The sequence below is a fragment of the Hypanus sabinus genome, chromosome 4 (assembly GCF_030144855.1).
Source record: "Hypanus sabinus isolate sHypSab1 chromosome 4, sHypSab1.hap1, whole genome shotgun sequence".
NCBI classification, from domain to species: domain Eukaryota; kingdom Metazoa; phylum Chordata; class Chondrichthyes; order Myliobatiformes; family Dasyatidae; genus Hypanus; species Hypanus sabinus.
In genome coordinates, this window is record NC_082709.1 from 101,274,728 (window position 1) to 101,300,383 (window position 25,656).

General features: G+C 43.2%; 1 protein-coding gene across 2 annotated transcripts in view; it reads right to left on the reverse strand.

The window, feature by feature from the left end:
• Positions 1-25,001, reverse strand: part of LOC132393033 (coagulation factor X-like) — a 40,433-nt gene extending 15,432 nt beyond the window's left edge. For both annotated transcript variants that reach the window (XM_059967757.1, XM_059967756.1), the window contains exons 1-4: positions 24,719-25,001; positions 20,472-20,632; positions 14,317-14,341; positions 790-903 (exon numbers count right to left, since the gene is read on the reverse strand). In XM_059967757.1, the coding sequence (XP_059823740.1) occupies positions 790-903; positions 14,317-14,341; positions 20,472-20,632; positions 24,719-24,788 (370 nt within the window). In that variant the 5' untranslated portion in view covers positions 24,789-25,001. The remainder of the gene's footprint in view (positions 1-789; positions 904-14,316; positions 14,342-20,471; positions 20,633-24,718) is intronic.
• Between the last annotated feature and the right edge of the window lie 655 nt (positions 25,002-25,656).

Sequence of the window (25,656 nt, forward strand, 5' to 3'; positions counted from 1 at the left end):
TCTGTTGGGGTCATGTATTGTGTCCGGTGCTCCCTGTGTGGCATCCTGTATATCAGTGAGTCCCGATGTAAATTGGGAGACCATTTCACTGAGCAGCTCCAACAGAAAAAGCGGGATCTCCCAGTGGTCACCCATTTTAATTCCACATCTCATTCCCATTCCAATATGTCTATCCATGGCTCCTCCACTGTTGTGATGAGGCCACACTCAGGTTGGAGGAACAACACCTTTTATCCCATCTGTGTAGCCTCCAACCTGATGGCATGAATTTCCTATAATGTCCTCCCACCCTCCCTATCCCTTTTCCTTCTCTCCTTATATCCTTGCCGGCTCACCGCCTCCCTCAGGTGCTCCTGTCCCCCTTTTCTTTCTTCCATGGCCTTCTGTCCTCTCCTATCAGATGTCCCCTTCCCCAGCCCTGTATCTCTTTCACCAGTCAACTTCCCAGCTCTTTACTCCACACCCCTCCCCCTCCTGGTTTCACCTATCGCCATGTGTTTCTCCCTCTCCCCCACCCTTTTAATTCTGCTCCTCAGCTTCTTTTCCCCAGTCCTGCTGAAGGGTCTCGGCCTGAAGCATCGACTGAACTCGTTTCCATAGATGCTGCCTGGCCTGCTGAGTTCCTCCAGCATTTTGTGTGAGGGAAATTGCTGGGAATGTGGGAAGATTGAAATGGGGTTAGTACAGCATTAGTGTAAGTGAGAGCTAGATGGTTAGTCTGAGCTTGTGAGGCTGAAGGAGTGGTATGACTCTATGACTTGGATAATATTGAAAATTCCTGCACTTTACCAATTTCACAGTTGATGCCTTTAAAACCTTCTAGGCAGGTGCACTTATACAGGTTGATGCCGTCACTGCAGCGGCCTTGATTCTTGCAGGGGTTGGATTCGCACTGGTTCCCATCTGCAGGGACAGGGAGAGACATGAATATGAAATATGTTTATGGAATTTCTTTCTCTACCCAGTAGATCAATTCACGCAATGAATGATTCCTAATTATCGATCTCTGTGGAACAAAAGGAAACTAATTTAAAGCAATTGTAAATATGGGAGGAAAATATTATTTATAGAAACAGTGAACTATCATGGTTTATTGCTCCCCAAACCTCCATGTAACATCTTTTTGAGTGCTGGTTACAGTCTTGTCTCTTTGGTGGGTGGTTCCAAGTCCCTGGGATTTTAGCGGAAAACTCTTGGTTGGCACTCCATCGTAGTTCTGGATAACTTGTCTGTTAGACATTAATTCCAGGCCTGCCTCACATGGCAGTATTTTGGAAAAGCTGAGGGAACATTGTTAGAGAGGAACTGAAATAAAAATCTTTGACATTTGGTGGACAGTGGTATGAATCTGGAACTCAGGTGGGAGACAGAAATGTGCCATTTTTGGATGATCATCCGAAGATCCATAAATCACTGTTCTACTGAAGAAGGACTCTATGAATCTGAAGTACATTTTTGGTTGTTGTGTATAGATGAGGCAAACATGCTATCAATCTCAAAGAATTAGCAAATAATTTTTGCTCAGTCAACATTTCTAACAAATCATTTTCTTGCATTTTATCACATTACTGCTCATGACAATTGTGGACTCACACTTAAAAGCAACTCACATCCCATTTTGGGCGTACTAAAGTGTGCTGCAGCCATTGAAGTCTGAGCCTGTGCCCTCTGGTCCTAAACCCCCAGCAAAGGAAGCATGTCTACTCTATCTAGGCTTTTCAATATTCAATGAGTTCACCACTCATTCTTCTAAACTCCAGTGAGTACAGACCCAGATCCATCAAATGCTCTCCATACATTAAATCTTTCATTCCCAGGGCCATTCTCATAAACCTCTTCTGGTCCCCCTCCAATGCTAGCACACCTTTCTTGGATAAGGAGCCCAAAACTGCTCACCTCACAATACATCGAGTGCGGTCTGATGAAGTTTCACCATTACACCCTTGATTTTTGATTTTATATATAAACCATATAACCATATAACAATTACAGCACAGAAACAGACCACCTCGGCCCTTGTAGTCCATGCCAAACGCTTAATCTCACCTAGTCCCACTGGCCTGCACTCAGCCCATAACCCTCCATTCCTTTCCTGTCCATATACCTATCCAATTATACTTTAAATTACAATACTGAACCTGCCTCTACCACTTCTACTGGAAGCTTGTTCCACACAGCTACCACTCTCTGAGTAAAGAAGTTCCCCCTCGTGTTACCCTTAAACATTTGCCCCTAACTCTCAAATCATGTCCTCTTGTTTGAATCTTCCCTACTCTCAATGGAAAAAGCCTATCCACGTCAACTCTATCTATCCCCCTCATAATTTTAAATACCTCTATCAAGTCCCCCCTCAACCTTCTACACTCCAAAGAATAAAGAACTAACTTGTTCAACCTTTCCCTGTAACTTAGGTGCTGAAACCCAGGTAACATTCTAGTAAATCTCCTCTGTACTCTATTTTTTTGACCGGTGACCAGAACTGTACACAATACTCCAAATTCGGCCTTACCAATACCTTGTACAATTTTAACATTACATCCCAACTTCTGTACTCAAAGCTCTGATTTATTAAGGCCAACGTATCAAAAGCTTTCTTCACCACCCTATCCACATGAGATTCCACCTTCAGGGAACTATGCACCATTATTCCTAGATCACTCTGTTCTGCTGCATTCTTCAATGCCTTACCATTTACCATGTATGTCCTATTTGGATTATTCCTCCCAAAATGTAGCACCCCACACTTCTCAGCATTAAACTCCCTCATGAAATGAACACCAACATTGCATTTGCCGTCCTTATGACTAGCCGGAGGAAGACCAATACCCTGGCTGGGAGGTTTGCTAATGCTACTCAGGAGGGTTTAAACTAGTTTTGTTGGGGACTGTGAACAAGAGCACCAGGTCAGTAAGTGAAGGATCGGACTGGTAGATAGACAGGGATGGTATTGAAAAGCAAATTTGAAGTAACAAGTAAGATGGGTCAGATAGTTCAAAGGATATATATTTTAACGGGTGACAGTGATGAACTTAGAGCATAGATCAGTACATGGAACTACGATGTTGTGGTAATTACTGAAACCAGGTTTAGAGGGGGCAGCAATGGATGGTAATGTAACAGGTTTTTGAAGTTTTAGAAAAGATAAAGAAGGAGGTAAAAAAGGTGGGAGGGTTGGTGAGTTCCACAACTAATGAGGGACAATAACAGAGCTGCACTCAGCAGAGATGTACTAGAGGGGTCAGACACAGGGTCCATTTGGGTAGAACTCAGGAATCAGAAGGGTGTACTCACACTCATGGGATTGTACTACAGACCCCCGTATAGCCACCGGGACATTGAGGAACAGATATGTAAACATTGAATCAGAAGGGTGTAATCGCACTCATGGGATTGTTCTACAGACCCCTGTACACCCACCGGGACATTGAGGAACAGATATGTAAACATTGAATCAGAAGGGTGTACTCACACTCATGGGATTGTACTACAGACCCCCGTATAGCCACCGGGACATTGAGGAACAGATATGTAAACATTGAATCAGAAGGGTGTAATCGCACTCATGGGATTGTTCTACAGACCCCTGTACACCCACCGGGACATTGAGGAACAGATATGTAAACATTGAATCAGAAGGGTGTAATCGCACTCATGGGATTGTTCTACAGACCCCTGTACACCCACCGGGACATTGAGGAACAGATATGTAAACATTGAATCAGAAGGGTGTACTCACACTCATGGGATTGTACTACAGACCCCCGTATAGCCACCGGGACATTGAGGAACAGATATGTAAACATTGAATCAGAAGGGTGTAATCGCACTCATGGGATTGTTCTACAGACCCCTGTACACCCACCGGGACATTGAGGAACAGATATGTAAACATTGAATCAGAAGGGTGTAATCGCACTCATGGGATTGTTCTACAGACCCCTGTACACCCACCGGGACATTGAGGAACAGATATGTAAACATTGAATCAGAAGGGTGTAATCGCACTCATGGGATTGTTCTACAGACCCCTGTACACCCACCGGGACATTGAGGAACAGATATGTAAACATTGAATCAGAAGGGTGTAATCGCACTCATGGGATTGTTCTACAGACCCCTGTACACCCACCGGGACATTGAGGAACAGATATGTAAACATTGAATCAGAAGGGTGTACTCACACTCATGGGATTGTACTACAGACCCCCGTATAGCCACCGGGACATTGAGGAACAGATATGTAAACATTGAATCAGAAGGGTGTAATCGCACTCATGGGATTGTTCTACAGACCCCTGTACACCCACCGGGACATTGAGGAACAGATATGTAAACATTGAATCAGAAGGGTGTAATCGCACTCATGGGATTGTTCTACAGACCCCTGTACACCCACCGGGACATTGAGGAACAGATATGTAAACATTGAATCAGAAGGGTGTAATCGCACTCATGGGATTGTTCTACAGACCCCTGTACACCCACCGGGACATTGAGGAACAGATATGTAAACATTGAATCAGAAGGGTGTAATCGCACTCATGGGATTGTTCTACAGACCCCTGTACACCCACCGGGACATTGAGGAACAGATATGTAAACATTGAATCAGAAGGGTGTAATCGCACTCATGGGATTGTTCTACAGACCCCTGTACACCCACCGGGACATTGAGGAACAGATATGTAAACATTGAATCAGAAGGGTGTAATCGCACTCATGGGATTGTTCTACAGACCCCTGTACACCCACCGGGACATTGAGGAACAGATATGTAAACATTGAATCAGAAGGGTGTACTCACACTCATGGGATTGTACTACAGACCCCCGTATAGCCACCGGGACATTGAGGAACAGATATGTAAACATTGAATCAGAAGGGTGTAATCGCACTCATGGGATTGTTCTACAGACCCCTGTACACCCACCGGGACATTGAGGAACAGATATGTAAACAGATTAAGGAAATGTGTAAAAATAAAAGGGTTATTGTCATGGGGGATTTCAATGTCCTTAAGATAAACAGGGACCTTCTTAGTGCAAGGCGTTTACATGGGGCAGAATTTGTTAAGTCTTTTTTGGATGTCTTAGGCTCAAGTTTCGGTGTCAGAGTTCTGTCGAAGTCCAGAGAGAGAGTATAAAAAGGCACAGATTTGGCATGTCAACAAATACACTCAAAAACTATAGATGTACCATGGAGAGCATTCTGACAGGCTGCATCACTGTCTGGTATGGGGCGGGGGGAGGGGGGGCTACTGCACAGGACCAACAGAAGCTGATGCGGTTTGTAAATTTAGTTGGCTCCATCTTGGGTACTTCCCTAGAAAGTACCCAGGACATCTTTAGGAAACGGTGTCTCAGAAGGGCAGCGTCCATTATTAAGGACCTCCAGCACCCAGGGCTTGCCCTTTTCTCACTGTTACCATCAGGTAGGAGGTACAGAAGCCTGCAGGCATACACTCAGCGATTCAGGAACAGCTTCTTCCATTCTGCCATCCGATTCCTAAACGGACATTGATCCCCTGAATACTACCTTACTTTTTGATATATATTATTTGATTTTTGCACAATTTTCAATATATGTATACCTGAATTGATTTATTTGTGTTTTTTCTATATTATGTATTGCATTGAGCTGCTGCTGCTAAGTTCACTAATTTCATGAGACATGCCGATGATAATAAATCTGATTCTGATTCTGAGGCTGGTCTTCTTGGGCTACGCAGGCCCGGAAAGTGTTGGAGTCAGAGAGCGGGCTCCAGACAAGCCATCTTTTCAGTGGCTCAAGTTGCAGGCAGTGGGAGTGTTGGTGTCAGGACTCTGTGGAAGTCAGGAGGGAAAGGATAAAAGGTGCAGATTAGGGCAAGGCCAACCTTTTACAGCTGTGCAGTAAGTGTCAGCATCAGAGGCTCATGTGGAAGGGCTTCCAGGACATCACTAACTACAGGACAACATCACCTGACTGTGCGGGTGATGCCTCCCTCCCAGGTGAGCTGAATAACTTCTATGCCAGTTTTGAGGCGGAAAATGACGTGGCAGCGAGGAAATCCGCCCCTCCTCCAAATGACCAGGTGCTGTGTCTCTCCGTGGCCGACGTGAAAAGAACACTGTGCAGGGTCAACCCACGGAAGGCTGCTGGACCAGACAACATCCCTGGTAGAGTGCTCAGAGGATGTGCAGACCAGCTAGCAGATGTTCTCACTGACAACTTCAACATCTCCCTGAGCAGCGCCACCGTTCCAACGTGCCTCAAGGCCGCCACCATCGTCCCCGTGCCGAAGGCGTCTTCAGTGTCCTGCCTAAATGACTACCGTTCTGTTGCACTTACATCCATCATCATGAAGTGTTTCGAGAGGCTTGTCATGAGGCACATCAAGACCCTGCTGCCCCCCTCACTGGACTCCCTGCAGTTTGCGTACCGTCCTAACCAGTCAACAGATGATCTCATTGCCACCACCCTCACCCACCCACCTGGACAGAAAACACACATACTGTTCATAGACTTCAGTTCAGCATTCAACACAATCATCCCTCAGAAACCGATTGGAAAGCTGAGCCTACTGGGCTCTGCAACTGGATCCTAGACTTCCTGACTGGGAGACCTCAGTCAGTCCAGATCAGAGGCAGCATCTCCAACACCATCACACTGAGCACGGGGGCCCCCCAGGGCTGTGTGCTCAGTCCACTGCTGTTCACTCTGCTGACCCACGACTGTGCTGCAACACACAGCTCGAACCACATCATCAAGTTCGCCGATGACATGATCATGGTGGGTCTCATCAGCAAGAACGACGAGTCAGCTTACAGAGAGAAGGTGCAGTGGCTAATGGACTGGTGCAGAGCCAACAACCTGTCTCTTAATGTGAACAAAACAAAGGAGATGGTTGTTGAGCTCAGGAGGGCACAGAGCGATCACTTTCTGCTGAACATTGACGGCTCCTCGGTAGAGATCGTTAAGAGCACCAAATTTCTTGGTGTTCACCTGGCGGAGAATCTCACCTGGTCCCTCAACACCAGCTCCATAGCAAAGAAAGCCCAGCAGCATCTCTACTTTCTGCAAAGGCTGAGTGAAGTCCATCTCCCACCCCCCCATCCTCATCACATTCTACAGGGTTGTATTGAGAGGAGCATCCTGAGCAGCTGCATTACTGCCTTGTTCAGAAATTGCACCATCTCGGATCACAAGACCCTGCAGCGGATAGTGAGGTCAGCTGAGAAGATCATTGGAGTCTCTCTTCCTGCCATTACGGACATTTACACTACACACTGCATCTGCAAAGCAAACAGCATTATGAAGGACCCCAGACACCCCTCATACAAACTCTTCTCCCTCCTGCCGTCTGGGAAAAGGCTCCGAAGCATTCCGGCTCTCATGACCAGACTATGTAACAGTTTCTCCCCCCAAGCTATCAGACTCCTCGATACCCAAAGCCTGGACTGACACCTTACTGCCCTATTGTCTTGTTTATTATTTATTGTAATGCCTGCACTGTTTTGTGCACTTTATGCAGTCCTGGGTAGATCTGTAGCCTAGTGTAGTTATTTTATGTGTTGTTTTTTACGTAGTTCAGTCTAGTTTTTGTACTGTGTCATGTAACACCATGGTCCTGAAAAAACGTTGTCTCATTTTTACTATTTACTGTACCAGCAGTTATGATCGAAATGACAATAAAAGTGATGACTTGACTAATCTCAGCTGCAAGTAAAAGAAGAGCAGGCTCAAGTGGAGCAGCCATTGTCAGAGTGTGCCAGTGATAGAGTGTGAAGGCTTTGGCTTAACAGGCTTCGGTGTGAAAAGGCAGATGCACAATTAAGAAGAGATAAGTTTTTTTTTAGTATAGAGTAGTCAGGATGGAATGCTCCTCCTGTTAGATGTGGGAATTTGGGATACCTGACAGTTTTCCTGATGATTACATCTGTGGGACCAGGTCAAGGAATTGGAGCTGGAGTTGGATGTACACAGGATCATTCAGGAGGCTGAAGATATTATAGACGAGACTTCTGGAGAGGTGGTCACACCGAGAGTACAGATTTTGGACAGAAGATTGGTGACCACGAGAGGTAAGGGGATTAAGAAGTCAGTGCAGGTTTCCCCTGTGGCCATTCCCCTCAGCAACAATTTGAATACTGCTGGGGGTAATGACCCGTCAGATCACAGCAGCAGCTACCAGGCTGGTGGCAATGTGGCCAGCTCTGAGCCTCAGCAGGGAAGGGTAAGGTCAGGCAGTATGGTACTTATGGGGAAGTGTCAGGGAGCAGGAGTGAGTGCTTTTGCTATTACAAAGGAAAAAGTGCTCGCCAAACAGGAAGGTTTTAAGGTGGATAAGTCACCTGAACCAGATGGACTACATCCCAGTCCTGAGAGAGGTTGCTGAAGAGATAACGGATGCATTGGTCATGATCTTTTAAGAATCACTTGATTCCAGCATGGTCACGAAGGACTGGAAGATTGCAAATGTCACTCCACTCTTTAGGAAGGGAGGAAGGCAAAAGAAAAGAAATTGTAGGCCAGTTAGCCGAACCTCAGTGGTTAGGAAAATGTTGGAATCCATTATTAAGGATGAGGTTTCAGGGTACTTGGAGACTAATGATAAATGGTCTAAGTCTGTATGGTTTCTGTAAAGTGAAATCATGCCTGACAAATCAGTTGGACTTCTTCGAGGAAGTATCAAGCAGAGTTGACAAAGGAGAGGGAGTGGATGTCATTTACTTGGATTTCCAGAAGACATTTGATAACATGCCACACATGAGGCTGCTTAACAAAATAAAGTCCTATGGCATTACAGGAAAGATACACGCAATGAATAGAGAAATGACTGATAGGCAGGAGGCAGTGAGTGGAAATAAAGGGGGCTTTTTCTGGTTGGCTGCTGGTGACGAGTGGTGTTCCTCAGGGGCCGTTACTTTTCACATTGTTTGTCAATGATTTGGATAATGGAATTGATGGCTTTGTGACAAAGTTTGCAGATGATACGAAGATAGGTGGAGGGGTAGACAGTGCTGAGGAAGTAATGTGTTTGCAGCAGGAGTTAGACAAATTGGAAGAATGGACAAAGAGGTGGCAGATGGAATACAGTGTTGGGAAATGTGTGACAATGCATTTTGGTAAAAAGAACAATAGTGCAGATTATTATCTAAATGGGGAAAAGGTTCAAACATCAGAGGTGCAGAGAGATTAGGAGTTCTTGTGCAAGACTCCCAGAAGGTCAGTTTACAGCTTGAGTCTGTGGTAAAGAAGGCAAAAGCAATGTCTCCGAAAGGATCATTGGAGAGAGTCTGGAGGAGATTCATGGGGATGACTCTGGGAATGAAGGGGCTAGCATATGAGGAGTGTTTGGCAGCTTTGGGCCTGTACTCGCTGGAATTTAGAAGAATGCATGGGGATCTCATTGAAACCTACCAAATGTTGAATGGACTAGATAAGATGGATGTGGAGAGGTTGTGGTGGGGGTATCCAGAACTACAGAGCACAGCCTCAAAATTGAGGGGCAACCTTTTAGAACAGAGGTAAGGAGGAATTTTTTAGCCAGAGAGTAGTGAATCTGTGGAATGCTCTGCCACAGACTGCGGTGGAGGCCAAGTCCATGGGTATGCTTAAAGTGGAAATCGATAGTTTCCTGATTGGTCAGGGCATCAAAGGATATGGCAAGAAGGCAGGTGTATGGAGTCGAGTGGGCTTGATATCAGCTGGGATGGAATAGTAGAGCAGACTCAATAGGCTGAATGGCCTAATACTGCTCCTATGTCTTCTGGTTTTAAATTCATATGAGATGCAGTAGTTTCGGGGACAGAAAGAGATTCTGTGGCTGCAAAAGAAACACCAGGATGGTGTGTTATTTCCGTGGTGCTAAGGCCCAGGACACCTCAGAGCAGCTGCAGGATATTCTCCAGGGGGAAGGGGAATTGAGGTTGTGGTGCAGAAAAGAGGAAGAGGTCCAAGGTTGTAATCTCCAGATTACTGCCTATGACATAGGCTAGTACAGGTAGGAATGGGGTGATAGCATGGAGTAGCTGCGGAGATAGTGCGGGGGACAGGGCTTCAGGTTCTTGGATTATAGGAACCTTTTCTTGAGGAGGTGTGACCCGGACAAGAGGGATGGGTTGTACAAGATGGGAACCAATATCATGGCTGGGAGGTTTGTCTATGCTACACCGGAGAGTTTAAACTAGTTTTGTAGGGGGCTGGGTACAAGAGCTGCAGTCAGTAAGGGAAGAATCGGACTGGTAGGTAGAAGGCTCTTCGACCACATGCTTACCCTTCGTCAGTCCTACTGAAGGGTTTCAGCCCGAAACGTCGACTGTACTCCTTTCCTAGATGCTGCCTGATTTCCTCCAGCATTTTGTGTGTGTTGCCCGTAGGCAGATGTGAGGAAAAGTATTGAAAGGCAAAATCAAAGTAAGAGGTATGATGGGTCGGATAGTTTGAAGTGTGTATACTTAAATGCTATTATGGGTAAGGGTGATGAACTTAGAGCATGGGTCAGTACACAGAACTACGATGTTGTAACATTACTGAAACTTGGTTGAGAGAGGAGCAGGAATGGGTGATTAAATACCATGATTTGAAGTTTTAGAAAAGATAGACGAGGAGGTAAAAGAGAGATTGGAGGAGTTGCACTACTAATAAGGGACAATATTATAGCTGCACTCAGGGGAGACATAACAGAGACACTGTCCATTTTGGTACAATTCAAGAATAGGAAGGATGCAATCACACGGATGGGATTGTACTACAAACCCTCTAATAGACATTGAGGAATCGGTATGTAATCAGATTAAGGAAATGTAAAAATAATAGGGTTGTTATCATGGGAGATTTCAGCTTCCTGAATATAAACTAATGCCTTCTTTGGGCAAAGGGTTTCGATGGGGCCGAAGTTGTTAAGTGTATCCAGGAAGATTTCTTAAATCAATATGTGAAAGGTGCAATGAGAGGAAGTGCTGTTATGGACCTGATGTTGGGTAATGAGCAAGAAAAGAACTAAAGTCGGGAATTAGGAAAGCCAGGAGGGGCCATGAAAAGTCCTTGGCAAGTTGGATTAAGGTGAATCCCAAGGCATTCCGTACATGCGTCAAGAGCAAGAGGAGAGGGTAGGACCACTCAAGGATAAGGGGGGACGACGACATTTGTTTGGATGCAGAGAAAGTAAATGATGTATGTAATGAGTGCTTTGATTGGAAAAGGATATGGAGGATCAGGAGATCAGTGCTGAGTGTATAAATGTGTTAGGGTGTTTAGAGATCAAGGAGATTGGGCCTACTAATAACTATTAAAGTGGATAGATCTGCAGGGTCTAATGTGACTTATCCCATGTTGTTGAAGGAGGCAAGAGACAAGATTGCTAGGGCCATGACCAGCATCTTTGTCTCTCCTCTCAGCACAGGCAAGGTCCCAGAGGACTGGTGAGTGGTGAATGTTGTAGCTCTATTTAAGAAGGGAAGAAGAGAAAAGCCTGGGAACTATAGAACGACAAGTCTCGTGTCAGTTATAGGGAAATTGCTGGAGAAAATTCTTAAGGATTTATGAGCATTTGGAACCTATGGCCTAATTAGGGAGAGTCAACATGGCTTTGTGCGGGCAGGCCATACCTCATCAACTCAATTTTTTGACGAGGTGATAGGAGATATTGATGAGGGTAGGGCAGTGGTTGTTGTCTACATGAATTTTGGAATGGTGTTTGACAAAGTCCTTCATGAGAGGCTAATCCAGAAGATTAAGGTAGATGGGGTCTGTGGTGAACTCGCTGTTTGGATACAGAACTGGTGTGTGGTTAGAAGACAGAGGATAGTGGTTGAAGGAACTTATTCGAGCTGGAGGTCTGTAATTAGTGGTGCTCTGCAAGGATCTCTGCTGGGACCATTGCTGTTTGTGATATGTAATAATGCAAACACCAGAGGGCATATGTACAAAATTAAGGGAGGGAAGTTTAGGGGAGACATCAGGGGTAAATTCTTTACACAGAGGGTTCTGAGTGCCTGGAATGGCTTGCCAGGGATAATGGTGGAGGCTGGAACATTAGGGGTATTTAAGAGCCTCTTGGACAGGCACATGGATGAAAGAAAAATGGAGGGTTATGGGGTAGTGTGGGTTTAGTACTTTTTTTTTAAGGGTTATATGGGTTGGCACAACATGGAGGGCTGAAGGGCCTGTACTGTGCTGTAGTGTTCTATGTTCTATGGACTTAGCTGAAAATGTAGATGGGGGGTGTTAGTAAGTTTGCAGAAGATACCACAATTAGCGTAGTTGTGGATAGTGTAGAAGGCTGGCAAAGAATACAGCACGATATAGATCAGTTGCAGGTATGGGCTGAGAAATGGCAGATGGAGTTTAACTCAGAGGTGTTGCATCTCGGTAGGGCAAATGCAAGGAGACAAGGGCAAGATCCTTATCAGTGTTGCTGAGCAGAGAGATCTTGGGATCCAAGTTCACCGCTCCTTGAAAATGACTACACAGGTTGATAAAGTGGTTTAGAAGGTCTATGCTTTTATGTTTCTATGTTTCTGGAATGCTTGTTTATATTAGTCGAGACACTGAGTTCAAAAGTCAACAGTCTGATTTAGAGGGCATATGCTGTTATGAAAGGCTGAATAAACAGGTTGTTTTCTCTGGAGCATCGGCGGCTGAGGGAAGATCTGATAGAGGATTTTTAAGATTGAGTGGCACGGATAGTGTAGACAGGGAGTGTTTGTGTCCCAGGATTGAAGTGTCTAATACCAGAGGGCACATATTGGGAACAGATTTGGCCAGATTTGGGAACAGCTTCTTTCCAACTGTGATAAGACTGCTGAACTGATTTTGACCCAGATCTGGGCCGTACCTTCCAAATATCCAGACCTGATTTGCACTACCTTACTTTCCCTTTTCTATTTTCTAATTATGATTTATAATTTAAATTTTTATTATATTTACTTTGATTTGTACTTCAGGGAGTGCGAAGCACAGAATCAAATTTCGTTATGATGATTGTACGCTCCAGTATCAATTGTTTGATGACAATAAAGTAAAGTATTAAGTATTGAAGGTGAGACAGGATAGGTTCAAGGGGGATATGAGGAGTAAGATTTTTATTCAGAATAAAGGCAAATACATTTGAGACTTTAAGAGACTTTTAGATAGGTACATGAATGTGAGGTAGATGGAGAGATATGGACATTGAATAGGTAGGAAGGATTAGTGTTTGGGTGTTATTGATTTGCTTTTTAGCTGCTTCGACACAACATTGTGACTGCAAGTTCTGTTGTTATGCTGTACTATTCTATGTTATCTCAGCCTGCAAATTACTCCCAAGTCCCTTTACACTACTGATTTGTGTATTTGCTCCCTGTTTAGAAAATAGTCTACACCTTTATTACATCTACCAAAATGCAGGACAATAACTTCCCTACACTATATTCCATCCACATTTCTTTTCTCATTCTTTGCCTCCTGCCAGTCTGCCAATCTTCTCTCCATCCACGTATCTATCCTGTAATACCATGGGCTCTTATCTTGTCCAGCAGGTACCTTGTGTGGCACCTCAGCCAATTCTCCTTTGTCTACCCTGATTGTTATTTGCTCAAAGAATTCCAACAGATTTCTCAGGCAATATTTCCTTAAGTAAATGATGCTGACTTTGGCCTATTTTATCACGTGCCTCCAAGAACCACAAAACCTAATCCTTAATAACGGACTTCAACATTTTACCAGCAATTGAAGTCAGGCTAACTGATGTAAACTTTCCTGCCTTTTGCCTCCGTCCCTTCTTAAAGATTGGAATGACATTTTACAATTTTCAGTCCTCTGGAGCTATTCCAGAATCTAGTGATTCTTGAAAGATCACTGTTAATGCCTCCATAATTTCTTTAGCTACCTCTTACAGAGCCTTGCGGTGGACACCATCTGGTCCATGTGACTTCAGAAGACACAGGATATATACATTCCATAGAGAAAGAAGTATTCCAAAGGGAAGGTGACACAACCAAGGCTAACAAGAGAAGTCAAAGCCAACTAGAGAGAATATAATAGAGTAAAGGGTAAATGATGAAGGGTCTTGGCCCGAAACATCGATTGTACTCTTTTCCATAGGTGCTGCCTGGCCTGAGTTCCTCCAGCATTTTGTGTGTGTTTTGCTTGGATTCCAGCATCTGCAGATTTTCTCTTGTTTGTGATTGGACAACAAAACTTCCTGATAGTTCTGCTGAAACCCGATCCAAGTGCCCTGTAGACCCACTGGAGAAGATTGGAGGATCCTTAGTTCTCAACCCCACTGTGATAAAATCTCAAGCTGAGCAGTCATAACTAAATGGAATTAAATAAAGTGTTGTGGTTACTCACCTACATACTTATTCCAGAATTCATCCTGAAATGGAAAGGCAACATTGAATCAGACAGTTAATAATGAGAGGTGCACAGCTGAAAACTCACCAGTGTCACACTCTGTATCATGCAACTCTTACAAATTGGGTAGTTGGAGAACTTCCTGTGGTCCAGCAAACTGAGGGAAGACTTTTGCATTTCCCCGAACAACTTCTGTCTTCACTGACTATCTAATCATGTTGACATCATTTACATAGTCAGCCCAAAACCTCCTGATAATCCACAGGGTGCCGCGAATGTGGGAGGAGCCGGCAGACAAAGGCTGGATGTGAGGTGGCAATGCAAGAACTGTGGAAGGAACTGGAGGGAGATGGAGCAGATGTGGGTTTCAGCACCAGACTTGCTGGGATAGGTGGTGAGATATATGAAAAGTTGATAAAGGAATTGGCTGTATTTGGGAGTGAAATTTGATTGAAAGCTGGAATTGATGTGATAGGGGGCATGGAAAAGTGATGGGTGAGGCAGTGAAAGTGGTTTAGTGTGAGGCTGAGGTTGGTTGCAGCAAGACCAGGAAATTGGAAGGAGGCGGGCTGAGAGATAAAAGGGCAATGGGGAGAAAATTGTGGAAGAGGGGAGTGAAATGGACAAAAAATTAGAATTTTAATGGAAGCTGAAAGAGTGGGATTTGGGAAAGAGACGGTAAATGTCTAAGAAAAAAATAGCTGGAGGTCAGACAAAGAAATGTGGTCATGGATACATTTTAATTGCCTGGGTAGGGCAAGAACAATCTGTCTTATTTTATTCCATCAACCTGCTGCAATTTGTAGCTAATTCTCCTTTTTTTCCCAGGGGATCACCTTGGTTGGAGAGCAGTAGGGTAAAAAGGCACAGTAAGAAAGGGAAATGATAGCTGAGAGATGGGAGTGACAGTGGGTGGGAGCTGGGAATGTGAATGGACAGAGGTGAGAGTGAGATTGATAGGATGTGGAAGGTCATGGATTTGGGGCAACACACTGGAGAATGGCTGACTAACAGAAAACAGAGTCAGGATAAAGTAGAACAAGAAATGTTGGAAATACTCGACAGGTCAGCCCACATCTGTGGGAAGAGAAACAGAGGCAATGTTTCAAGTGAAAGGCCTTTTGTTAGAACTGGGAAGGAGTGCAAAGACACTCATTAAGCTGCAGGAAGTGTGAGAGAGGGGACATGGTCAACAGCATAGAGAGTTACAAAATGCCAGTCGGGGTAGGCATGTTCTTCACTCCCAGAAAGAAACAAAAACTCACAGCTTAGTTCATATCACAGACGAGTGGCTTTAGTGAAACTAAGTTACCTGAAATTATGGCATTCAGAAGGCTGCAATGTTCCCACATGGAAGACATTACTCAAGCTTGTATGAACTGCTTTTCAGTCAGGATTTTTTCCAGATTATTCGTTGTTTTTCCTTCTTTGTATTTGCTCAGTTAGGACAATAGGAATGCCAGGCAGGATAATGGAATGCTCCTCTTGTCAGATGGGGGAAGGCAGGGAGACCTCCAGTGTCACTGATAACTACAACAGCAAGAAGTGCATCCAGCTGCAGCTTCTAACAATCCACTTTAAGGAGCTGGAGCTAGAACTGGATGAACTCTGGATCATCCGGAATGCTCAGGGGTGACGGATAGGACATATAGAGAGGTGGTTACACACAAACTGCAGGACACGGGAGACTTGGTGACAGCTAGGACAGGGAAAAGGATTAAACAGCCACTGCAGAATACTCCTGTAGCCATCTGCTTCAAACACAGGTATATCACTTTGGATACTGTTGGGCGGGGGTGGGGGGGGGGGGAGTCCATCAGAGGAAAGTCACACTGTTCAGGTCTCTGGCATTAAGTCTGGCTCCATGGTTCAGAAGGGAAGGGGAGAGATGAAGCAAGCTATGGTGATGGGGGATTTGTTAATTATGAGAACAGAAAGGAGGTTCTGTGGATGAGAAAGACATTCCTGGGTGCCAGGGTTGGGGATGTTTTGGATCAAATCCCTACCTACATCATTGTTACTTATCTACATGGACCATGACCCCTGGCTGCTCACCCTCCCACTTAATACTGAGAACTCAGTCCGAGATATCCCAGACCCTGGCACCCAGGAGGAAAATGAGGTGGCTAAGTCTCCAGAGCCTGACAAGATGTCCCCCCAGAACCTATGGGAGACAAGTACAGAAATTGCAGGGGCCCTAGCAGAGGTACTTAGTGGCAGGCAAAGTACCAGTGAATTTGCCACAGGACAGCAAACCCGTCTTCCTTTAGAAAAACAAATTTGTAGAATGATTACAGACTATTGTAATAGTAGGTGATCTTTGTAGTATGGGACTCCTATACTACAAAAGGACTAAATGGGATAGAGTTTGTCAAATGTGTTCAGGAAAGTTTCCTTAATTGGCATAAAGCAGTCCCAACAAGAGAGTGTGGAATGCTTGATCTCCTATTTGGGAATGACACAGGGCAGGTGACAGAAGTTTGTGTAGGGGAACACTTTGCAGCCAGTGATCATAATCCCATTAGTTTCAAGATAATTATGGAGAAGGATAGGTCTGGTCCTTGGGTTGAGATTCTCAACTGGAGAAAGGACAGTTTCCATGATATTGGAAAGGACCTGGCGAGTGTGGATTGGTTTAGGCTGTTTTTTGGCAAAGGAATACTTGATAAGTGGGAAGTCTTCAAAGTGAAACTTTAAGAGTACAAAGATTATGTCAGAATAAAAGGTAAAGATAATAGGATTAGGGATCCTCGGTTTTCAAGAGATGAGACCCTGGTTAAGAAAAAAGAAGGGGTGCATAGTAGGTATAGGTAGATAGAAAAGAATTAGGTACTTGAAGAATCTAAGTATGAGAACACGAGAGCTAAAAGGAGGCACGAGGTTGCCCTAGCAAATAAGGTAAGGAGTATCCTAAGGGATTCTACAGATATGTTAAGAGAAAAAGGATTGCAAGGGACAAAATTGGTCCTCTGGAAGATCAGAATGTTAATCCATGTGTGGAGCCAAAAGAGCTGGGGGAGATCATAACTGGAATTTTTGCATCTGTATTTACTCCGGAGATGGACACAATCTATTGAACCGAGGCAAAGCAGCAGCGAGGTCATGGACCTTATACAGATTACAGAGGAGGAGGTGTTTGCTACCCTGAAGCAAAATAGAGTGGATAAATCCCCAAGGCCTGAAAAAAATGTTCCCTTGGACTCTGTGGGATGAAAGGTGCAAATTGAAGGGGAACATGAGGGGATGCAAAAGCAGTTCATTCCAATGAGAAGGAAGGATTCAAAGAGGGGGAAGGGGCCACAGTGGTTGACAAAGGAAGTCAGAGATTGTATAGCATTAAAGAAAAAGAAGTATGACAGGGCTAAGATGAGTGGGAATACAGATGATTGGGAAAGTTTTAAGGAACAGCAGATCTTAACTAAAAAAGCAATACGGAGAGAAAAAATCAGGTATGAGCTCAGTCTAGCCAGGAATATAAAAGGGGATAGCAAAAGCTTTTTTAGCTATGTGAAGAGAAAGAAGATAGTAAAGAACAATGTTGACCCCTTGACGAATGAATTGGGAGAAATTGTTATGGGAAACAGGGAAATGGCAACAGAATTTAATGCATACTTTAGATCTGTCTTCACCAGGGAGGACACAAGCAATCTCCCAGATGTATGGATGGCCCAGGGTCATAAGATATCAGAGGAATTGAGACAGATTGACATTAAGAAAGAAACTGTGATGAGTAGACTGGTAGGACTGAAGGCTAATAAATCCCCGGGTCCAGATGGTCTGCATCCGAGGGTACTAAAAGAGGTGGCTCAGGAAATTGCAGATGCATTGGTAATCATTTTCCAATGTTCCTTAGATTCAGGATCAGTTCCTGAAGATTGGAGAGTGGCTAATGTTAGCCCACTTTTCAAGAAGGGAGGGAAGGAGAAAACGGAGAACTATCGCCCTGTTAGCCTAACGTCAGTCGTGGGGAAGATGCTTGAGTCCATTATTAAGGACGAAATAGTGGCACATCTTGATGGCAGTAATAGGATTAGGCCGAGCCAGCATGGATTTACCAAGGGCAAATCATGCTTGACTAATCTGTTGGAGTTTTTTGAGGGTGTAACAAGGATGTTAGACGAGGGTAAGCCAGTGGATGTAGTGTACCTAGATTTTCAGAAGGCATTCGATAAGGTGCCACATAGGAGATTGGTGAGTAAAATCAGAGCTCATGGCATTGGGGGCAGGGTTTCAACATGGATAGAAAACTGGTTGGCAGATAGAAATCAAAGGGTAGCAGTGAATGGGTGTTTCTCGGACTGGCTGGAGGTGACTAGTGGGGTACCACAGGGCTCTGTATTGGAACCACAGCTCTTTATGATTTATGTCAACGATTTAGATGAGGGCATTGAAAACTATATCAGCAAGTTTGCTGACGATACTAAACTGGGTGGCAGTGTGACATGCGAAGAGGACGTTAGGAGAATACAGGGAGACTTGGATAGGCTGGGTGAGTGGGCAGATACTTGGCAGATGTCATTCAATGTGAATAGATGTGAAGTTATCCACTTTGGAAGCAGGAACAAGAGGGCAGAGTATTGTCTGAACGGTGTAGAGTTAGGTAAGGGAGAAATGCAAAGAGACCTAGGAGTCCTAGTTCATCAGTCAATAAAGGTGAATGAGCAAGTGCAACAGGCAGTGAAGAGGGCAAATGGAATGTTGGCCTTTATTACAAGGGGAATTGAGTACAAGAGCAAGGATGTCCTTTTGCATTTGTACAGGGCCCTGGTGAGACCACACCTGGAATATTGTGTGCAGTTTTGGTCTCCAGGTTTAAGGAAGGACATTCTGGCAATTGAGGAAGTGCAGCGTAGATTCACTAGGTTGATTCCTGGGATGGCAGGGCTGTCTTACGCAGAGAGATTGGAGAGATTGGGCTTGTACACGCTGGAATTGAGGAGATTGAGAGGGGATCTGATTGAAACGTTTAAGATAATTAAAGGATTTGATAGGATTGAGGCAGGAGATATGTTCCAGATGTTGGGAGAGTCCAGTACCAGAGGGCATGGATTGAGAATAAGAGGTCAATTATTTAAAACAGAGTTGAGGAAGAGCTTCTTCTCCCAGAGAGTTGTGGAGATGTGGAATGCACTGCCTCGGAAGACGGTGGAGGCCAATTCTCTGGATGCTTTCAAGAAGGAGCTAGATAGATATCTGATGGATAGGGGAATCAAGGGATATGGGGACAAGGCAGGGACTGGGTATTGATAGTGAATGATCAGCCATGATCTCAGAATGGCGGTGCAGACTCGAGGGGCCGAATGGTCTACTTCTGCACCTATTGTCTATTGAAACTTCTTCACTCAGATTGTCATGAGAGTGTGGACTGAGTTGCCAGCACAAGTAGTGCATGTGAGCTCGATTTCAACATTTAAGAGAAGTTTGGATAGGTACATGGATGGTAGAGGTATGGAGAGCTATGGTCCCAGTGCACGTCAATGGGAGTAGGCTGTTTAACTAGTTTCAGCATGGACTAGGTGGGTTAAATGGCCTGTTTCTGTGCTGTAGTTTTTTTTTAAGGTTCTATGAATAGATCATTTTCAGATTGTCAGAATTAACTGGTGAGGTAAAACGATGATAAGAGTTAGGGCCTTAATGACTTAAAATCTGTATTAATGTCTTGGATGAAGTAGCTAAGAGCACTGCAGCCAAATTTGCTGATTCAAAGGACAATGGGTCAATAGTTGTGAGGAGCCTACAAATAGATTTAGTGAGTAGCAGAAATGGCAGATGAAGCGTAAGATGGAAAAATGTGAGGTTACCTGTTTCGGAAGGAAGAATAGAAAAAAGCAAATTATTACTTAAAGAAAGTGAGTTTACAAAAGAAGTCTGGTTCTCCAGGTATCCAAAAACACAAACAACTAGCAAGTAATTAGGAAGCTAATGGGATGCTGGTGATTTTTGTAGGGAGAAGTTTAACCCTATTTTCTGTGATTATCCTTTACATCTTCAATTTCCTCTTTGATTTCATCTCTCTTCTCTTCTGGAATCTCTCTTAGATGTATCACTTTCTGTTCATCCCTGAACTTCATTACTCCAGTACCAGTGGATACACTCATGATCAGGATAGCTAAAGTCAGCAACTGAATACACAAACCAACTTGTACACTCACAGTTCGCTGGTCATCTTCAAAATATTCTCTTGCTTCTTCGTGTGAGCACCTCTCTTCGTTGCACTCCCTCTCCAAGTTACCTTCTTTCAGTTCTTCAAAGAAGCTGTTTTCACGCCTTAGGCGGGTTAAGAAGTTGCTGGCCTTTTTACTGGATACAAATACTTGAACAGAAGCAGACCATGTTAGTGATTATCCTGGCTCAATGATAGTGGCTCAATGTCATTTAAGCCTCCAGTCAGCAATAGTATGAGACTGGGACCCGGTCAGATCAATCTTGTGGAATTGTGAGTTTATCCCAAACTGCAGAATCTCAGGCCTACTCTAACCTGTAGAGTCATTGGTCTATTAACAGATTATAGAATTATGGGCCTAAATCTGATCAATAAAGTTTTTGGTTTACCTTGACCATTTGAGGTGTGGGACGTATATCAGCTCTAGAATCAAAGTCTTATTCCTGAACTATACAATCTTCAGCCATTCCAATCTCTATCTTCTTTGGTATATCTTGAGTTTATAGAATTATCATCTATTCTAGATGTACAGGCACAAGGGGCTATTTCTGGGCTACAGAATCCGTATCTAATTTTTGACATACAGTATCATGGCTCAGCTCAAATATCAGTCAATGCACCAACATTCCAGTCCTGTGAGATCATGGCCCATCCTAAACTGCTGGATTATGGGCATATGTCTGGACTGTGAAATAATGTACCTGTCAGTTATCCCAAGCATCATGGTTATGTCCTGACTCATTAGATTTCAGACTACCATTGATATAGGAACAAGGAAAATTGAATAAAAGGACATTTTTCTACTCAATTCAGAAAAATTTTGCTGATTCATTTACACACCTCTGTTAAGAAATTATGTTAATCTCAGATTTAAGATTAATAATTAGTTTAGCACCAGTTATCCTTTTTTTTAAAGAGAATTCGAAATTTCCACCACCTTAGTGGTGAAAATCTGGTTCTAGCACTTCTGTCTTAAATTCTCTGAGTATGGAATAAATCCTTCCCCTTTCACCATCTGTTTCCATTAAAATCTGAAAATCTTAAGTTAATTCTAGGAAACATGTTCTGGTTATGGTGATTTATCCTTGGAGTACAAATGATATTCTCAAATCAGTACTGTCTTGTCCTCCTGTCCTCCTTCCATGCTCCACCCCAGGTTGTGTGTAGTGGCCCCTTTGTTCTTCCTTCCCCTAGATACAAAGGCCAAAATTCTGCCATCTTTCTGATTGTTGTCTATACTTGTCCAAGACATTATCACTGATGGACTCCTTTGGATTACACTGGTCCTACTGATCTTGACCAAAATGACTGACTTCTTTGCATTTTAATGCTGCCTCAAAAATTGCTTGCAGGCTATCCTTATTGACAACTGTAAGTCCCGGTATGTGACTTCCTCTTCCATAATTTAAATCAACTATACGTATGGTGCTGTGCCATCAGAAGTCCTTATGGAACACCACTCATTACATCCAGACAATTTAATAGCTGCTTCCTATCCCTACTTGCAGTTTCCCACTGTTTTCCATGAAGATCATATAAATTAGCTTAAAATGTTCAAGGTAATTAGAGATTGGTTGGTAAAGTCTCACGTACTGAAGAGATGACACTAAACTATTGGACTGCCGCTCCCTCGCATCCTGCTGAAGAACAAAATCTCTGAAAGATCAGTAAAGAGAATTTAAGCCTCAAAAGAAGCCGCAGAGCATTAATGCAGAAAAAATAATTCCTTAGGTAACAGTAAAAATAAGCATATTTCAACCAGTATAAGAAAACACTGAAGCAAATGAAAGCAAGGACGTTGTTTCTAGGCACAGTGTAAGGGTTACCTGATTCTGCAACAGCACTGATGCCAAACATGCAAAGGAAGAAATTCAAGCAAAGAACAACAAGTATTATTTTCAGTAATGTAAGGAGTCCAGGAGGTAAATTTGTTGAGATTTGCATGTCATGTTTCAAATTGTGAGCTACAATAAAAATATCACTCACATCATACAAACTTTGAAAGGAAAAAGATGTTAAAATGGAGAAGGGAGTACTGGAAATTGTCTTTGGGGTGAAAAAGTTTAATCTACTTCTCTTAAACCAATCTATCTTAGGCACAGAAAGCAAGCCTATATTAGCAGCTCCTGCTGCACAGACCAAAATACTAACAAAGGCTGTGTCCACTGTGCAGTAGTGTGTTATCTCTTATCTCAATATGATTACATGATTGAACTTAGAACTTCTAAACAAAATATGATTGCAGCTGCATTGTCAAGGTTATCATGTACATTTGTCAGGGAGAGAGAGCATGACCTTCATACTGGAACCAGTCAAAGATGGTTTTCAAGAATAGTAATAATATAATAAAACACAAAACCAAATCGGTAAAAAATGAGTCTACTGAGAAAGAATGGATGGACGCTAGTCCAGATGAAGACAATGCGAGTTGTTGATAATCAAGGTCATATGAAAACACTGACTTATCATACCAAGTGTATTGAGAAGACAAATTTTTGGAGATCCTTGAATGGCATTGTGAACTTAGAGGAGCTGTTGGGAGTTATGATTCTAGATTTGGATTACTTAAAGATCTAATATTACAGATCCAAAACATCGAACACACCTTCACAGAGATCAGAATGGTTAACAAGGTGATTATTGCAAAGAGGGGAGTGATGTCTTATTTATAGATCTTCTCCAAAGTGGATCAAGGTAAAACATGATCCATTTCAATATACTGCACTCATGAGAAATTAAGATTTCTGGGTCACCAGAAATGCTGGGTAACAGTTATCAGTTGTGTTCATTTCTATCTGAGAGCATTTGAAGCAAAATAGTATTAACCTAATGTTTTCTTCACTGTTGTATCAGCATGGCTTAGCATGGCTGAGAGACAATGAGTATTCAAAGAAGCACTGAAGAAGAAAAAAATATACAAGGGGTTTCATTCCTATTAGGAAATAGTTGTGGCATGTAATGTGATTTGGTATCTTGTGCAATTAGGAAAATAAAGTCAGACAGGTACACATAATTCCTGCAAGGGATGCGCAAGAAAACTTTGAAGAATTGTGTCCTTATAAGTCTTTCCTGGAAATTTACCCAGTGGTAACTGTGGAAAAACATTTACACAATTCTCCTAAATTACAAGTTAAATACCCCTAACTAGGATTGACTACCATTGCATGTTCCCTTGTGAAAATCAAAGCTACACAAAAAATTCTCTTGAGTAGCATAAACAATACATACCATGAAAAATGAATGAAATGGGAGCGCAGTGTTAATATGTAAATCTATGAGGTATAGATAATGAATGCATACATACAATGTAATTAGTAAGCTCAATGTATCAGTGACCATGTTCAGGTTCTCGACATTCCCCCACATACAGTTATGAATAAAAGAGAATAGTTGCATTTGGAGTATTGTGTTCCATTCTGGTTACCATTACAGGAAGGGCAAGGAAGTTGGGCTGAGGTGCATAAGAGAGTTACCAGGATGCTGCCTGAGAGGAGATCCAACAGGAATTTATATAATGATGAAAGGCATAGATAGGCAGTCAGATTTCTTTCTCACGGTAGAAGTGTGAAATACTAGATGGCAGTCCTTTAAGATGAGGTGGGGGAGGGGCAAAATTGAAAGGAGATATGTGGGCCAGGATTTTACCCAGAGGGTGATAGGTGCCTGGAACGGGCTGCCAGGAGTGGTTGTGGAAACAAATACAATAGTAAAGTTACGCAGCTTTTAGATAGGCTCATGAATATGCAGGAAATGAAGACACATAAATATGATGGTGTGCAGGCAAGGGGATTAGTTTAATTTGGCGTCATGTTCAGCACAGACATCTTGGATTGAAGAACCTGTTGTGCTATGTTCTATAAACATAGCAGAAGAGCAGGCTGACTCAAGAAATAGCTAAAATAATGAACAAACTTACAATAATTATAACCGAGATTAACTAATTATTATCACTGTGTATTTTGCATCAATGGATGCCTTTTTAATGAAAGCCTTACTTCACTAAAATTCTTCCAATTCCTCACACTAAGCAAACTCCAAAAGATCTTCTAAACAAGAGCTGTGAGCAATTGTTTCAAATACTGAAGCATTCAGATTGTAAACTTTGATAGTAGCGTTAAAAAGACAGTGGCTCTTCCTCCTTAAAGTGAGGTTTACAAAGTCGAAAATTAACACTGAGCCCTGTTTTAAAGTGTCTCACCAAAAATTTAGCACAAAAAGTTTAACAAGAGACAATACCTTCACTTTCAGTTCCTGTGAGACTAATGATGAGAAGGAAAAGATTTATAGCCCAGAAAAGATTCGCCATGGTCCGTTTCTGTTAAAGCTTCTTGTATCTGAATTTCAGTGCTCTGACTAAATAAACAAAAGTTCAAAGTTCGGTGGCCAGATTAGTAAAACTCTTGATTCCTATTGATTCTCAGTTCACGTTGCCAGAGTCCTGTCTGATTTCTAGTCGTAAGAACTCTTCCTCTTGCAAATGGTGAAGTAAAGGCACAAGTTTAAGAACAGAACACTCTTCCTCCAAATTCATTGTATGCCTCCACTGGGAGGCATAGCTAGGGAAAGTGTAGTTCTTCTCACCTTCCTACCTGGAAATCAGTCACCCCCACCCACACCACCAAATTTCCCAACACAATATAAACTCCTGCAGTCCAGGAAGTGACCTCAGCTTCTAAAATATTTCTTCCATTCATATCTGGGCTGCACTTGTTGCCCTTGACTAGTGGCCCCTGAGAAGGTGGTAGGCAGTGGCCTTCTTTATCTGTACCAGTGGACGTGTTGTTCAATCAGGAGTTCCAGGATTTGGACCCACTGACCATAGAACCATAGAACTTTACAGCACAGAAACAGGCCTTTTGGCCCTTCCTGGCTGTGCCGAACCATTTTTCTGCCCAGTCCCACTGACCTGCACCTGGGCCAAATCCCTCCAAACCCCTCTCATCCATATACCTGTCCAAGTTTTTCTTAAATTTTAAAAGTGAGCCTGCATTCACCACTTCATCTGGCAACTCATTCCACACTCCCACCACTCTCTGTGTGAAGAAGCTCCCCCAATGTTCCCTTCAAACTTCTCCCCTTTCACTCTTAACACATGTCCTCTGGTTGTTTTCTCCCCTGGCCTCAGTGGAAAATGCCTACTTGTATTCACTCTATCTATACCCATCATAATTTTA